A 17,884-nucleotide genomic window follows, 5' to 3' on the forward strand; every position below is an offset into this window, starting at 1 on the left:
TCAACAAACGATGAATCGGATGGAATTGAAGACAGACAATACACGAGGGTCGTTGCAAATTTCAACACCCGCTATAGCTTATAGTGTGTAAGTAGTTTTAGTTAGAAGTTGTATGTATGCAAATAGTTTCATTAAATAAAAATAAAAAATTGAAAATTGACCGCACAATTTTAAGTTTTAAGTGAACCTCATAGTATTACTCTTCAAGGTTGCATGACCTTGCTACTTTTACTTTCTAACACTCATCAACGCACTGGCAGTGAACAATGCACTTGTCTCCTGTAATACTCTGTGCTGCTGTTAGTAATCTCTGTCTCTGGCCACTTCAATTAAGGGTGGACCTGAGAAAACAGGAGAGCAGTAATAACCAATGATAATAAAAATATGCTCCGAACCATAATAACACACCCTGAAAAGACAACGTCAAGGAGCAAGGGTGAGAGGACAATCACAAAAAAGAGCTAGTGACAGCTGTCTGGCCATTGAAGTTTGTCTCGATTTGAATGGACAGAGGGGAAGATGTATCAAACCTTGGAGAGACTTTGGGGGAAATTCTAATGTGTTTGAAAAATCAGTTGGGAGTCTGTTTTTTCCTATCTAATAGACAGGAAAAAACAGACACCCAACCGACTTTTCAAACATTTGAATCTCCCCCAAAGTATCAGTTTCTAACATTTTATAGGCAAATTAGGCTGGTACTTTAGCCTTCTCCACTTTTTCTCTATCTCCGTAGTTTGATACATCTACCCTAGATTGGTAAAGGATGCTTCTGTGATGAATACCACCTACATATACTGAGCACTGCTCACAAACCGTAAGGATACCATACATTCCATCCTGGAATTCCAGAGCAGCGCGACGGATGATTTTCTCTCTTACAATGTCAGAATCTTTTTTAGGTTTGGGTTTTGAATTTTCAGATTTCCTTAGTGTTAGCCTCTAGAATGCAGAAACACAAAAATCACATCAGATGCTCAAAGTAGCAGACAAAAACTAATCTGCCATTCCTTGGGTTACGCTCTGTATCCCTCAAGTATACACTCATATAATATATCTTCTCACTGAAACGTAAAGTCTATGGCAGGCAACAGATGTGAGAAACCTCTGAAACTGCCTATCAAACAGGCATTATTCAGAGAACCAAGGCCATGCACAGGGGGATGTATGGCTGCACCTGAAGGGGTGGCAAGATAAAACTAGGGGGCCCATTTATCAATGAGTTTTAGCTATTTAAAACTCGTTGCATATGATTACTGGTGCTACAGTCAATCAGCTAACAGTCATGTGTTTGAATAAAGGAGGTCATTCCAACCTGATCGCACGCTAGCTATTTTTTGCAGCGCTGCGATCAGGTCAAAACTCGGCAAAACTGCGCGTGCACTGCAATGCGCAGGCGCGTCGTACGGGTACAAAGCGGATCAGTGCTGGGCGTTGGATTTAACGAAGAATCCATTCGCACAGCCGATCGCAAGAAGATTGACAGGAAGAAGGCGTCTATGGGTGTCAACTGACCGTTTTCAGGGAGTGTTTGGAAAAACACAGGCGTGTCCAAGCGTTTGCAGGGCGGGTGTCTGACGTCAATACCGGGACCAGACAGGCTGAAGTGATCGCAGCGGCTGAGTAAGTTTAGACCTACTCAGAAACGGCACAAAACTTTTTTGTACCACTCGGCTGCACAAGCGTTCGCACACTTGCAAAGCTAAAATACACTCCCCTGTGGGTGGCGACTATCTGATCGCAGCGCTGCAAAACATAGCTAGCGAGCGAACAACTCAGAATGACCCCCAATGACAGTTGAGCGCTGATTGGCTGGATCACCACTTATCATACGCAACGAGTTTTAAATAGATAAACTTGTAGATAAATGGGCCCCTAGATGAGTTACAGGAAATGTCAACATAAAGAATAAGGCAAGTAGTAGCTTTCTCCCATCACCTGTAACGTAATAAGAAATATAGGAGCTATAAAGCAGAATAATGACAGCAATTTGGTTTGGATAACTGCTGAGCATGTCTTCTGCAATACATTAGTTATATTACATTTCTAAGGGCTGATGCTGTGTTGCGCGCAGCCTGCGACCGCTATAGTGTCTTTTGTTGTAGCTGCGTCTGTGGCTTTATGCTAAGTATCAGTGCATCCACTGGTGTACAGCCATGCGTCTGAATGAGCAGGGATTGATATGGCCACTTTTGAGTGTCTTTAAACTCTGTAATACTGCTTAGTGCATCTTTAGAGGCAACCACCGTTCGCACCATTGACACTTTCACCAGCCCTACGCTATGTCAGAGTATGGCCTCCAATGTGAGTGATTAAGGGTCTGATTTCGCAATCGGTTCAGCGTTACCCCCATAAGACACGGCGGTACGTCTCAAAAGCCCCCTCCTAGGAGAGGCCAGCATATTTCCAATACCGTGCTGCCTCCATCACACCCGCGCTTTGTGCATGCACAGCACGGAACGCTTGCACCATGCAAGTTTTTTAGCAATTTTCGCACTCTAGCAAAATATCGATTCGCTTCATGACCATCGGCATTGCGTGCAACTCGGAATGAGGCCCCTAGCGCACATTTGTTTCTGCAAATTAACACCACACCTCTATTCTTTTCTGGTAGTTCTCGCCTCTGATGATCCGATCTACGTAAATGCTGGGGATGTGGATGTCTTCTGGTGCAAACGTTCCCGTTTCCACAATTTCCTCAACCTGCAGATAACAGAGGCAATTAAAGGAGTTTCTAATAATACATGAAGATAAAAAAAAAAAAAAAACACGTAGAGGTGCGCTGCTTTTCCGCGGAAATCTTAATTCAAACTGCACCGTACAAGACCCTAACCAATAGTGGCTTCCAAATAAATTCATGTAAAATGTAACAAGGCAGTGACCACACTCATGACTTCCACATGCAGAATACTTTAAGAGAAGAATATAGCGCACTGGGCCAATGTGCCGTACCAGAACAGCACATTACGCACATACAGTACACACGGCAGGATTTCCATCACACCCCATAGAGGCACACAGGAAAACTTGTGATGTTGGCAGTACCAACAGCTACTTAGTAGAAAAATATGGTAATGCGTGGGGGCAAGCGACAATCTGGCAATGGTTGTCTGCTCCCACACATTTATTTATTTATTAACAGTTTCTCATATAGCGCAGCATATTCCGTTGCGCTTTACAATTAGAACAGTAATACAAAACTGGGCAAAAACAGACAGACAAATGTAGGAGGGCCCTGCTTCCACGATTACAATCTATAGTGAAATAGGCATTGATACACAAGGATAGATGCTACCTATTGCATAATGGTCCACCAGATTGCTAGGTTCTTAATGGGTTGTATGATATGATCACCCAGCAATGTTGGCCAAGGGTTAGAAGGGTGTGAGAGATATGTGATGTTATGTGTACTGTACTGTACAGAGAGGATGTAATTAGATAGGGAGGCACTGAAGGTTATGTGGGTGGGTCTGGAATTTGATAGGCTTGTCTGAAGAGGTGAGTTTTCAGGGAACGTTTAAAGGTTGGAGACTAGAGGTGAGTCTTATTGTGTGTGGGAGGGCATTCCATAGAGTGGGTGCAGCCCAGAAAAAGTCCTGTAATTTTGAGTGGGAACAAGTAATACGTGTGGAAGAGAGAAGCAGATCTTGTGCAGAGCTGAGGTCGGGTAGGGAGATATTTTGAGATGAGTGAAGAGATGTATGTTGGTGCAGTTTGGTTAATAGCCTTGTATGTAAGTAAAAGTATTTTATATTTAATACGGTAGAATACCATATATTATCAGATGATCATTCCAACCCCAGCCAACTAGTTGGCTGGTGGGAATGATACATTTTAGATGTGTGGCCAGCTAAAGCCAGGGCTCCCAAATTGGATCAAATGTATCACCTGTTCTGTAGCAAATGAGCAATCATTTCCATGAGTGCAACAAACCAGAACCTGATTCTAACTGCTTTTAAAAGGTCCAGAAATGGGGGCTTTTTAATGTTACTACCAAACTTCTAGCACCTTGAATGAAATGAAAGGCTAGGTTGTTAGAGGTTTTACAGAGGCAAACAATGGTAGGGCCCATCAGGACTGTCCAAGGGGGTAGATGTATCAAGCCTTAGAGAGACAAAGCGGTTAATTTAAATTTTGTAATCGCAGAACTTTCTTAGATTAATTCAAACGACTGAAGTTTTACTGAACATTCTGTGTATCAAAATACCAGAGTGAAGACTATAGCCCAGTTAATAAACATGCATGAGATTAGGGAATTCTTAACAAACCACAAAACAACACTAGGATAGTCAATGGATCAGCCCCGTGCGAGAGCAGAAGGTCAGAAACAACCAAAATAAAAATCTAAGGGGTATATTCAATTAAAGTCGGATCCATTCCGACATGCATTTGTCGGAATGGATCCGACAAGGGCTATTTATTGAACGCCCAAATCCGACAGGGTTTGGCCGTACCTGATCATCTCAATCCGACTTTAAAAAAGTCGGATTGAGATGAGGCGGCCGAAAGGAGTAGACGGGGAAGAGAAGCGGGGAGATGGGGGAGAGCAGCGGCTGCAGCAGCGTAGCAGGGGGGAGGGGGAGGGGCGCCGCCAGACCTCACTGCAGCGTTTCTCCCGGCTCCAGTAAGCGGGACCTCGTGACCGGCGGTGGTGAGATGGTCGGGAACAGGGCCAAACCCTGTTAGATTTGGCCCCGTTTCCAACAGAAGCACGCAGATCGGCGGCTATTACGATGATCCACGTGCTTTCCGACAACTCAGAATTCCCGACTTGTTGGCTAATTCTGGGGTGTACTGAATAGGTCGGAACCCCTTCCGACCTAAAAAAGTCGAAAACTGCGGTCTTCCCGACAGACGGCAGCTTTCGACTGCAATTGAATATACCCCTAAATCACTGGGTTATTTTCATTAAGTCAACAGAAGATATTGTGAACCATTTGCAGGGGCAAACGCAGGATTTCTAGAGGGTATTTCCAAATGCAATCCACAATGTCCCACTCTGTGGAACATTGAAACAAGTGCAGGAGTCTGGGAGATCGGTAGAAGTACCTAGTACAGACCCTGGACATACATATGTACCCCTTGGTCTTTTTATACACTGGATAGTGTATGAAGAACTGTTTTAATACTTAGCAGTTTATATAGTGTATAGTATAGGCTGTACAAAACATTAAACTAATAGTCACAGTTTGCAGGTGCGCGCACCCTCTGGGATAATGCGGAGTCTGATGTTAATCTCTCACGGATTAACCAGTACCAATGGATTCAATTCTTCCGGAGAATATTCACAATGAACAAAATTCCACTTCTTTCCCTCCAAAAGAATAAAAATGGAGGGATACATATGGTTAAGTACAGTTTTATTTCATACATAAAAAAATCAGGATTTTGGTACTTACCGATAAATCCCTTTCTCCGAGTCCACAGGGGCCACTGGAGCGTAGTTACAATGGGGAATAGTAGGCAGTAATTGGGAGCTGGCACTTTAAAAAACTCTAACCCAGTGGCTAGCTCCTCCCCTACTATCTCCCCTCCAAGCCAGTCTACGTAAAACTGTGCCCAAGGAGAGCTGTAATAAAGAAAACCTTAAGGTAGAGGAGGTTAATGACGTCCAGTCAACCAGGATAACTCAAACTAAACCTGGAATAGAACCTAACAACAAACAGGCTAACCTGAACTCAACAAGCGGTCATTTATTGAACCGCAAACCGTTAAGCAAAAAACAAGGAGGAACAGCGCTGGGCGGGCGTCCAGTGGCCCCTGTGGACTCGGAGAAAGGGATTTATCGGTAAGTACCAAAATCCTGATTTCTCCTTCATCCACTAGGGGCCACTGGAGCGTAGTTACAATGGGGACGTCCCAGAGCTCCCAGAACGGGTGGGAGAGCGCTGAGAGTCCTGTAAAACCACTCGGCCAAACTGAGATGCAGAGGCCGCAAAAGTGTCAAACTTGTAGAATTTGACAAACGTATGACGGCCGGACCAAGTAGCCGCCCGACATAAAGTAGTCATAGAGACCCCCCGGGCAGCCGCCCACGAAGGTCCCACAGAGCGCGTGGAGTGTGCTGAAATGGAAGATGGAGGTTCCCGAGATGCTGCCAAATAAGCTTGTCTGATGGTCAGTCGAATCCATCGAGACAAGGTTTGCTTAGAGGCCGGCCAACCACGGCGGGCAGCATCGTACAGAACAAATAAGGAATCTGACTTCCGAATAGCTGAAGTCCTATCCACATAGATCTTGAGCGCTCTTACAACGTCCAATGATCTCGCATCCGGAGAGTCCCCCGAGAGGGCCGGGACGACAAGCGGCTGATTGATGTGAAAATCAGACACCACCTTAGGTAGAAAGGACATACGAGTACGAAGCTCGGCCCTATCCGCATGAAACACCAGGTAAAGAGACCTGCAAGAGAGAGCCCCCAGTTCCGACACCCGTCTAGCTGAAGCCAGCGCCAGAAAAAGAACCACCTTCCAGGTGAGATATTTTATCTCTACTGATTCCAGGGGGCTCAAACAATGAAGACTGCAGAAAAGACAGGACCAGACTGAGGTCCCATGGCGCTGTCGGAGGACGGAAGGGAGGCTGTATTCGAAGAACCCCTTGAAAGAAGGTCTGAACCTCAGGCAGCAAGGCTAACCTTTTCTGGAAGAAAACCGAAAGAGCAGAGACCTGCACTTTTAGCGAACCCAGTCTTAGGCCTGCTGAAAAACCCGCCTGCAAAAAACGGAGAAGACGGGCTAAGCTATACACGGAAGGAGAAAATTCTCGACGTTCACACCATGCTACATAAGCCTTCCAAATGCGGTAGTAGTGAGAAGATGTAACTGACTTTCTAGCCCGAAGCATAGTAGGTATAACTGTACGAGGAATCCCCTTCCTTGTCAAGATGGCTTTCTCAACAGCCACGCCGTCAAACGTAGCCTGCGTAAGTCTGGATAAAGAAAAGGACCCTGTTGTAGAAGGTCGTCTCGTAGTGGCAGGGTCCAAGGCTCGGCCACCGACAACAGATGCAGAGTGGAGTACCAAATCCTGCGTGGCCAATCCGGAGCAACTAGGAGAACCAGAGCGTCATCCCTCTTGATGCGTTGCAGAACCTTTGGCAACAGCGGGAAAGGAGGAAATAGGTAAATGAACCGGAAATTCCAAGGAGCCGTGAGGGCATCCACGGCCGCCGCCGCCGGGTCACTTGTCCGAGAGTAATAAAGAAGCAACTGATGGTTCAGGCGGGATGCCATGAGGTCGATCTGTGGTTTTCCCCACCGACGTACCAGTTGCCAAAACACCTGGGGATGTAGCGACCACTCTCCCGGGTGCATGTCCTGTCGGCTTAGATAGTCGGCTTCCCAATTGTCCACTCCCGGAATGAATATTGCCGAGAAGGACAGAGCATACTTCTCCGCCCAGAGAAGGATGTCGGTGACCTCCCTCATCGCCGCGCGGCTGCGAGTGCCGCCCTGACGGTTGATGTACGCTACCGTCGTGGCATTGTCGGACTGAACTCTGACCGCTCGACCGCGCAGGAGATGATGTGCATGAAGCAGGGCGTTGTACACCGCCCTTAGTTCGAGAATGTTTATGGGGAGAGCGGAATCGTGGATTGACCAGCGCCCCTGAAACCGATGTCCCAGGGTCACTGCCCCCCAGCCTCGCAGACTGGCGTCCGTGGTGAGGAGAGTCCAATCCCATATGCCGAACCGTCTTCCTTCCAACAGATGGGTCGACTGGAGCCACCAGAGCAGCGACGACCGTGCCTTTGGAGATAGCGTCACCCGCTGATGAAGGAACAGATGAGATCCTGACCACGGATTTAGAAGACACAGCTGAAACGGTCGAGAGTGGAAGCGACCGTACGGAAGAGCTTCGAACGCTGCTACCATCTTTCCCAGCAGGCGCATGCACAGATACACTGACACCCGACGGTGTTGAAGGACCAATCTTACCAGTGTCTGCAGAGACAGTATCTTGTCCTGCGGAAGGAAAACCCTCTGATGGACTGTGTCGAGAATCATTCCCAGAAACAACAGCCGTTGTGAGGGGCATAAGTGAGACTTCAGGAAATTCAGGATTCACCCGTGTCGAATCAGAAGGTCCTGTGTCATCCGGATATTCTGAAGTAACCGTTCTGCTGAGCTTGCTTTTATTAGCAGATCGTCCAGATAGGGAACAATTGTCACACCCTGCTTCCGAAGTAGGGCCATCATGACCGCCATGACCTTTGTGAACACTCTGGGAGCAGAAGAGAGCCCGAAAGGAAGGGCCTGGAACTGTAAATGAGCGTCCTGTATTGCGAACCGGAGAAAAACCTGATGAGGAGGCCAAATGGGAACACGTAAGTATGCGTCCTTGATGTCTAAGGATGCCAGAAACTCGTCTTTTTCCAACCCCCGCAATACCTTCAAATACGGATTGAGATCTTTCAAGTTCAGGATTGGTCTGACTGAGCCGTCCGGCTTCGGTACTAGAAACAGGTTTGAGTAATAGCCCTGTTTCCGATGATGTGAGGGAACAGGGATCACAACCCTTGCAGATAGAAGCTTCTGGACCGCGGCTTGTAAGGCAACTCCCCGGTTGTCGGAAACTGGCAAACCCGTGGTAAAGAACCGCTGGAGCGGTTGTTCCAAAAAAACAAGCTTGTAACCGCAAGTGATGAGATCCCGGACCCAAGCATCTGGGCAGGACTGTATCCAGACCTCCTTGAAATCCCACAAACGAGCTCCCACCCTGTGATCTCCCAGGTGGGAGGGAGGCCCGTCATGCGGTGGCAATGGTAGAAGACTTAACGTCTGACTGGGCTGAGGCTGCGGAACCTCTACCTCTATGGCCACGGAAGGTAGAAGCTCCACCCCTGGCCTGTCCTCGAAACCTGGAAGGGACACAAAAGGATCGAAAAGAGGGACCCCTATATGGTCTGCGAGCGGCTGGAGCAGCAGAAGGAAGATAAGCCGACCTACCCCCGGTGGCCGTAGAGATCCAGGCATCCAGATCTTTACCAAACAGAAACTCACCCGTAAAGGGCAACGCCTCTGCCGCCCTTTTGGATTCCGTATCCGCATGCCAATGCCGGAGCCATAGAGCTCTGCGGGCCGCAATTGCTAAAGCGGAAATTCTAGCTCCGAGAACACCTATGTCCTTGGACGCTTCGCAAAGATAAAGGGCTGATTCACGGATGTGTTCTGCCAACTCTATCAATTGATCCGCCGGTAATTCGTCACGAATTCCAGAGGACAATTGTTCCGCCCAAGTTTCGATCGCCTTGTTGGCCCAACAACCTACCTGCGCCGGGCGATGTAAAACCCCTGCCGCAGTGTAAATATTCTTTAAGGTAGATTCCAACTTCCTATCTGACGCCTCCTTAAGTGAAGTTGCCCCCGGAACCGGCAGGACCGTCTTTTTGGACAGATGAGACACCGAAGGATCCACAATCGGAGAGGTCTCATAACTCGTTCTGTTATCTGCGGGAAAAGGATAGGAAGACAACAGTTTTCTTGATACCTGAAATTTCGCGTCTGGATGCTTCCAGGCTGTCAATATGAGCGCATCCAGCTCCTCCGAAACTGGAAAAGTCACCGGCAGGTATTGGTCGGTGCCAAACCTTGAAGGGCGTAAGGTGTCTTCCGTCTCCTCCACCTGTAACACTGAGCGAATAGCAGTAATAAGAGCCTCTATACCTTGAGCTACTGGTTCAGAGTCCCCATATACCTGATCATCCTCAGTATCCTGGATATCCACATCCTGTATATCCTGTGCATCTAACCCCGCCTCATCTAATTGAGGCATATCATCATCAAAGTCCTGCAACACAGAGGCTAGCAATCTCTTTTTTGTAGCCTGTTGAGGGGGGCTAAAGGACGGGGCTTGGGAAGGGATTACAGCCCTGGAAAGCCCTTCCACTGACTTTGCCAATGAGATTGCCCATGTAGGTTCTGGCGTCGGTACCGGGACAAGCTGTCGGAACCGGGCCGCCTCCCTATCTTCCCGAGAGGCTTTAAGTTCCCCAGTCAGCAGGGACATCACCTCTGTGAGTTGTGTTGTCCATGTCGGGGCGCTCTGGGGTTCTGAGGAGGGCTGAGCCGATGGCTGTGACTCCTCACCTAAAACCTGCCCCTGCTTTTGTGTTGCCTTGGAGCCTTTGCTGGCCATGGCAGCACCTAAACTTGATACCCTTCCCCCACAGGAAGACAGCAATAGGCAGAATGGGAGGGAGGGGAGGGAAGCAGGGAAAAGAATGCAGCCACAGCAGCCCGATCTGTCCTGCACGATACTGTGCACTGACAGGCTGAAGGAAATCAATAGTGTGCCTGTAGTGCCCCCGAGTGCCCCCCTTCCCCACTGTAACTGCTCACTGTGCCTCCCTTGTGGCCTCCGTCCCGCGCTGCTGCAGATCGGAAATTATCGGGTCTCCAGCGCGCGCTACTTCCGGGCGCGCAGAGCGGGACTAAGCCCCGCCCCCTCCTCGACGGCGCCAAATTTAAAGCTGCTGTGTGTTCTTATGCCGGATCCCCGTAGCGGCTCTGTGAGCCGCGCTGGCGGGGATCCGAGCAGGGAGGAGGGCAGGCGGGCGGGCGGGAGCGCGGCACTGCGCTGCTGTTTCCTTTTTTTTTTTAATAAATAAATAAATAATAAATAATCCGAGGGAGTGGGGGGGGGGGGCGGATTGGGTGCTGGAGGGGTGTTCTGTCACTGTCCCCCTGTCAAGTCACCAATAGTAAAATTTATTTTCTTCAAAACCCCCCTGTCACCCCTTCATCCCAACACTCTGGGGGGAAGAGGGGGAAATACACACTCACCTTTCAGTGGTGGAGGGTGGCCCCGACACACGCCGCACGCAGCGGTGTCCGGCCGCAGATACTCACCGCTGCTGTGCTGCCGGAATCTTCTGCTGGATGGAGTGGCCCCGACACGCGCCGCACGCAGCGGTGTCCGCCAGCTCAGGAGAGCTCAGTGTCTCCCTCAGCCGGGGCCCATCCTGAGCCGCACGCAGCTGCGATGGGACCCTGCCGGCAGCTCCCACGGTGCAGACTGGCAGTGGCAGAGCTGCCAGTCTGTGCGTGTGTGAGAGAAAAAATAAAATAAAGAAAAAAGAAAAAATTCTTCAGCTAAACCCAAGTGAACCAGCTCCCTTGGGCACTAAACTAAGACTGGCTTGGAGGGGAGATAGTAGGGGAGGAGCTAGCCACTGGGTTAGAGTTTTTTTAAAGTGCCAGCTCAGAATTACTGCCTACTATTCCCCATTGTAACTACGCTCCAGTGGCCCCTAGTGGATGAAGGAGAAACACTATAGTAAAAATCCACCAAATTAATGGGGCACGGTGTGCGTACCAAAACTCGTGGGGTGACTAGTCGTATTCACCCTTATGCGCATATGCGAGGTTTGGTACGCACACCAGGAAGAAAGATCCGTGAGAGATTAACATCAGACTCCGCATTATCCCAGAGGGTTTGCGCACCCGCAAACTGTGACTATATTGTGGACTAAATAGAAGTGGGTGTGACCACTTCAGCAGATGCTGCAGCACTATTGATTTGGAGCGCTGGTCTGATAATTCTTTTTATTTAACATATTAAACTAATAGAAATAACATAAGTGGTCAGCAAAATCTTAAACATCCCATAATAAGTAAATTCACAAACATAATAGAACCAGTAGGAGACTGAACTGTACTTTCTAAGAATTCAGTCTCCTACCTGATGGTAAGGCGCCTGTCTCTTCTTCATGGCAGCTACTCTCTTGTCCAGTGCACTGATTGAGTACTCAGATCCACGCACAGTGTAGCAACTTGGTAGAAGAAGCTGCTACCACTGGGCATGTGCAGTAGCTGAGCTCTGTTCCATACTGTATGCTGTGGCGGCAGCTCTAGTAATCGTATTATATGCTATTGCGGTTATAATTTGAGTTTTTGGCCAAGAGGAGGGTGGTTTCTGAGCAACTGGAACCCCCCCCCCCCCCCCTCCCGCGTTTACCTATGACTTGGCATATTGTAGTTATATTCCATGTGAAATGTCCTCCTTCCTTCAATAAAACCACATCAATCTGTGCCCCACCACTTGGAAAAGGGCTTGTTATTTTTAGATCTTTGTTATTTTTTCTTTCTAGCAGCTTACAAAGCTTAATATTTCATACTTTGCACAATATTTCCTAAACCTCTTTAATCCAATGTTTCTCAGCTGTCTAAATCACATTTAGTCTAAATCATTTTCCAAACTGCTGGATGCAGACGTAAATACGTGAGAGAATATGAAATATGTGCCTTGCTTGTATTTCACCATTACTTTAATGCTTCAGCTGCTAAAAGGAGCTAGGAATTTATGGCATACTTCAGAGTCCAATCCATATCTTATCCCTCAAGCGAAACATTCTGCTTACGCTAAACATATTTTTATTTATTGGCTCGTCTCTCTTCCAGCACATAACATTTATGCGCTAAAAAATGACATTCTAAGAGGTTCTCAAGTCATTTTTGGTTTTCTCATTTTCATATAAAAGCGGCAATTATTTAAATTCTATCTGAGAGCCTATACTGCTTAAAAAGACAATTCCATCTTATTGTCAAGAATTCAAAGCAGGGTAATCAGAACTGCACAATGAGACAAATCTACCACCTGTCTAATTAAATTAGATTTCCACCTATTCGTTAGTCGACAATTTTACTGCCTCAAAAATGTTGAACTAAAATTTAATTAGACACATACTTCACTTATGACTTTTTATAGAGGAATTTGGATATCTGTATCCAGTAGCAAAACTATACATTTATTCTTACAGGAAAATGTGTAACAATAAAAATATGGGCTCCGTGTAATAGCCTCCAAATTGCTGGAGGTGTGGGACTTTGTGTAAGTCAGCAGTTTTTTCTTAAATAGCAATCATATACAAGGCAAAACCAATCTGGTTCCACAACCCTTTTATTTATTTATTTTTTAATAGTGTTTCCCTTACTTTCCCTACTACTGATGTAAGGCTTACTGGTCTGTAGTTACTTGCTTCTTCCTTGCTTCCACTTTTGTGCAATGGTACTACAGTACATTCACTCTTTTCCAGTCCTCTGGAACTGCACCTGTAGCTAGCGAATGGTTGAATAATTCTGTTAATGGTGCTACCAGCAAATCTTTCAGATCTTTTAGTATCCTTAAATATATCCCATCTGACCACAATGTTTTATCCACTTTCAGTTTTGAGAGTTCTGTTAGGACCTGCTCTTCTGTAAATGTACTTTTTATAAATGTCCCTGCAACTTAACTGTTGCCCCATCCCTTCTCCTTCTGTAGTGAATACTAAGCAAAATTTATTATTTAGATGATCTGCTAGTGCCTTGTCTCCCTCAACCAAACTCTCACTCTCTGTCTTAGGTCTTATTATTCCTCCATTTTGTTCCCTTTATCAACTGACTGGGCCATTTTCTCCTCAGCTTCTGCCTTTGCACGCCTGATCACATTCTTAGGCTCCTTCCATCTGCCAAGGTATTGTACACCTGTCATGATTATTTTGAGTCTGCTTGTATTACATAAAGGCTATCTTTTTGCTTTCACGCTAGTAGATACCCCTTCTGTAAACCACACTGGCTTGCTTTTCCTGGTGCTTTTCCTAATTATTTTAATACAAAGATCTATTGCTTTAAAGTATTTCACTTTTTATTTTTTTCACACCTCCCCTGTACTTCTTAAAAGTTCCTCCAATCTGCCAAAGAATCACTAACACATCTCCCCATTTTTGCAAAGTCAGCCTTACTAAAATCCAACACCTTTATTTTTGTGTGGCATGAGTTGGACCATCTTTATACTAAACCATACTGCTTGATGGTCACTGGATGCTAGGTTCTACTGTATGTCTGATATCCTGCCACCATTTCTGAGTATTAAATCTAATATTGTGTCTTTGTGGGTGGGCTCCTTTACCAATTGCTTGTGGGATGCTCCCACAAGGAAATTTAGAAATGTCCCACTGCTAGTTGAATTTGCAAAAGACCCCTCCCAAATTACATAAGGTAGATTAGTCTCACATGATTATTACCTCTCATTTTAAAGGGCACTTTAGAGATGTCCAGCAATAGGTTCCTGTCCAGTTCCTGCCCCTGGCCTGGTGGTCTATTGACACTATTCGCACCCCAGAGCGAATAGTATCCTTCTCTCCCATTTCTATGGTCACCCAAAGGGCTACGTTTTTTCTTCAATATTTTGTATTTAAGTAGCATTTATGCTTTTTTTAACATACATTGCTACCCCTCCTTTGATTCTTCCCATTCTGTCCTTCCTAAATAAATTGTATCCTGGTATATCTGTGTCCCAGTCAAGATTCTCATTGCACCATGACTCCGTAATAGTCACAATATCCAAATCATCACTTGTGACTATTGCAATTAGCTCTGGAATTTTGTCTCCTAAGCTCCTAGCATTTGCACACATATCTTTAAGAATGTTGTTTGTGCATCTGTTATTCTTAGCTACGTTTAGACAGTACATAACAAAATGTCAAGTTTAAAGCTGAAATTACCTGTTTGGTGATGTTCAATTTTATTTTTCTAATCTAAAGTTATAGTGAGACTGACAAAGACAGGCTACAGTTGACCCCAAATGGCCAAATAATCAAAGGAGATAATAAGCACTATATTTGAGTAAACTCCATGAAGAATGAAAAAATATCTATGATTCACTAAACAACACTCCCACACAGGCAATACCATTTATAAGTAAGTCATTACATCCAAAACTTTAAAAACATACATGAGTTTGCATGAGAGACAAATGTTGGTTGGCATTTGTAGTGCGCAGCATGAAAATTACTTTTCATAGTTAAAACACAGATGATATGCATAGGATGCAGATGCAGAGTAGATTTTGTAGCATGATAAATTGATGACATACTTTTGTGGCTCTAACGCAGTCCACCTTTAGTAGTGTTGGTTTGTCGTATCTTTCCCTTCTGTTTACCTTTGATTTAGTGCTGGCATAACGCTGATATTGATTTTAAAGCTGACACTTTATAACTAGTCATTTAATATACTAAATACCTGCCATACTAACCTATATTGAATAAATAAGTCTACATGTGTGCATCCTAAAAACTACCTCTACCACAACCCTCCTCCTACAGCAAAAGTTGTTAATCAAATCTAACAATTGTAAGGTCAGCAAACCACACTCAATCACTATAGATTCTTGACGTAGTAAAGATTTAAAACCACTTATAACTGCTTTTAAAATTTAACCTATGCAATGTAATCACTGCTATGCTATAGAACCATAGTTCTCTTGCATCACATGAGAGTAGTAGTTACTCTCTGTTTGGTTATCACCTCTATATAGTAGCTTAGCGAGTACCTGTTCCCTAAACACAGAGGGCGGTATTGCTTATAGAGCCAAAGAAATATTCAGATGCATTTAGCCCAGTGGTTCACAAACTGGGTGCCGCGGCACCCTGGGGTGCCTCAGGTTGGTGGTCCAGAATCAACTCAAATTATTTATGGTCAATGTAATTGGCAAAACTAGTGCTTGTGGCTTCCAATCATAAAATATGTGGACAAACAGAAGCGAATCCTGTCCCTCACAATTTCCGTATTAATTTTTTTCTGAATTTCTCAATAAGAAACTATTGGCCTAAAGGTGCCGTGAAAATTTTTTGATAATCTAGGGAGCCATGACTCAAAAAGGGAGAATCATTTTTATATGACTTTTTAATAATAAAAACCTTTTAATTGGAAGAAAAAGTGTCCCTGTATGGATCCTTGTGGGATAACATCAACTGCACAGATAACACAAGATTTATGAAGAATTGCGTTTTTTTGTGAATACATACTTTAAAGTCGTCTGTTACAGCTTTGATACGGTTTTATAAGGTTGATTTGGAGTGAATATAAAGTATATGCCAATCCCTGTTTCATTGGAGAGTGTATGAAACTAATAGAAACAGCGTTGTGGATCTTTTTGTATTTAAATCAAAGACTGTGTTTATTTTAGCAGGAAGGTTGAACCGCTACATCAAAAAGAAGCAGCCGCAGTTATTTAATTATCGCTCAAATAGAGGATCCCCGCTACCTGTGTTAGAGAAAAAGTACTAACCAATCAGATGCTGGAATTTTACAGGCAGTGTTTGAAAATTGACGGGGGCCGATTGCTTGGCACTTAGGGGTCTATGGGTCCGATTCAGGTTGGATCGCAATAGGTGATCCAACCGCAACAATGACTAAAAGGTTGTGGGTGCAGCGTTCGCGGGCAGGGGTGTGGCAACGCACCATTTCCTAAACGTAGATGGAGCGTTTGTGGAGGCGTGATCTCGGCGGCTGCGTGACGTCATACACAGCCACCGCGATCAGAAAGATGGCGGCAGGCTTCCTGCGGGCGCAGCCAAGCTGCGCCAGCAGGAGGCAACCCTAATTTCTGCGATCAAGCAGAAACTGTGGTGCGATCGCAATTTCTGCTTGGTGAAGGGGGGGGGGGGGGGGGGGGCGGTTAGCATGCTGGGTGGCTTGCCCCAGCATGCATTCACAAGGATTGCAAATTCTGCTACTTAGCAGAATTTGCAATCCATACTGAATTAGGCCCTATGTACTAAGCCTTGGATGGAGATAAAGTACCAGCCAATCAGCGTCCAACTACCATGTCACAGGCTGGGCTTAAAAAATGACAGTTAAGAGCTGGTTGGTTGATATTTTATCTCTCTCCACTTTCTCTCTTTGCTTTGATAAAGATCACTCTAAATCACATACAGTAGGTGCATATTTATCAATGATCAAGTTTTAGACCAGATAATTGTAAAATAAATGACCCCACTCCCCCAAATGTATCAAAAAAACAAATTCAGGGACAGGTGCTCAAAAAAGAGAGCATACCAGTGACGTGTTATTAGTGATCCCAGGCGCACTACTGTGGACCGCTGACCCGTAGGCTACAGTGAATAAATACCATCTTCAGATGGAGTTAGCTGACAGGGCCAAACTCTGGAATGCAAAGTTTTTGAAAGCTTAGTAAATCGGAGTTTCTTGGTAAATCTGACAATTTCCATAAAAACCTATGTAAAAACCTACTATTGTAAATGGAGGGACTGCAGCAGACATCAGATATCTGCCGCGGTCCCTACACTTCATACATTCAGGGGATTCTTAACATCTGCAGGTATTGGGGGATTTTCCGCAAATATTATTTGCTAAATATGGCCCCATACTGAAAACAAATGGTTTAAAGTGGTCTTGTAAATAGTGTACCAGATTATAAAGAAGTAGTTTCCATTAATATCTATTCTCCTCGGCAGACAACGGATGACCTCCTCCCACCCACAAAGCTAGCTCATTACAGACAGCAGATGTGACCCACATTGCCTAATACGTGACTGTTCCATCATCTAACACCACCAAAACCTTTGGGAAGAAAACACAGAAAAGCAGCAATAAGGAAAAACAACTTTCACTTCAACTAGCGTAAGTTGTACAGCGCTGTCAACATGATCTACACCGGCGGCTATTACCTGTGGCCATTCGGGCGTTGTAGAACTACAAGTGCCAACATTAACCTGTCTATCTAGAAAATATTAAACGTCATCTATAAGCTATACATTTCTCCAAATTCCAGCCACTACTGGTCTCTGTGGTATACGTATTTTATGCTCCACGTCAGTGGGAGTGACATCTTTTTAAAGGGAGCAGGGGACGGAGCCACTTGGAATTGGCCAGTACAGTGAAGACACTTTAGTGAGACACAATCAGCAAGAGGAGGATAGAAAAGCCTTACATCATTACCTAGAGCCAACCTTGGGCATAAACCTTACAGTCATACGCCTAGGCTGATGCTGCTCCAGGGTTGTGTCCAGCAAGCATGATGGGGCATTTAAGGGGCACCAGTTAAAATCTTGTCTAGTGCACCAAATCGGTCTGGGCTGACCCACAGTCACAGAGCTGAA

The 17,884-nt window shown here is 45.5% G+C and overlaps 1 protein-coding gene across 2 annotated transcripts in view; it reads right to left on the reverse strand.

The window, feature by feature from the left end:
- The window catches only part of OXCT1 (3-oxoacid CoA-transferase 1), a 335,539-nt gene that overhangs the window by 225,915 nt on the left and 91,740 nt on the right, over positions 1–17,884 (reverse strand). For both annotated transcript variants that reach the window (XM_063961479.1, XM_063961471.1), the window contains 2 exons: positions 2,593–2,700; positions 825–939 (listed from right to left, as the gene is read on the reverse strand). In XM_063961479.1, the coding sequence (XP_063817549.1) occupies positions 825–939; positions 2,593–2,700 (223 nt within the window). The remainder of the gene's footprint in view (positions 1–824; positions 940–2,592; positions 2,701–17,884) is intronic.

The sequence above is a fragment of the Pseudophryne corroboree genome, chromosome 1, assembly GCF_028390025.1.
Source record: "Pseudophryne corroboree isolate aPseCor3 chromosome 1, aPseCor3.hap2, whole genome shotgun sequence".
In the NCBI taxonomy this organism is placed as follows: domain Eukaryota; kingdom Metazoa; phylum Chordata; class Amphibia; order Anura; family Myobatrachidae; genus Pseudophryne; species Pseudophryne corroboree.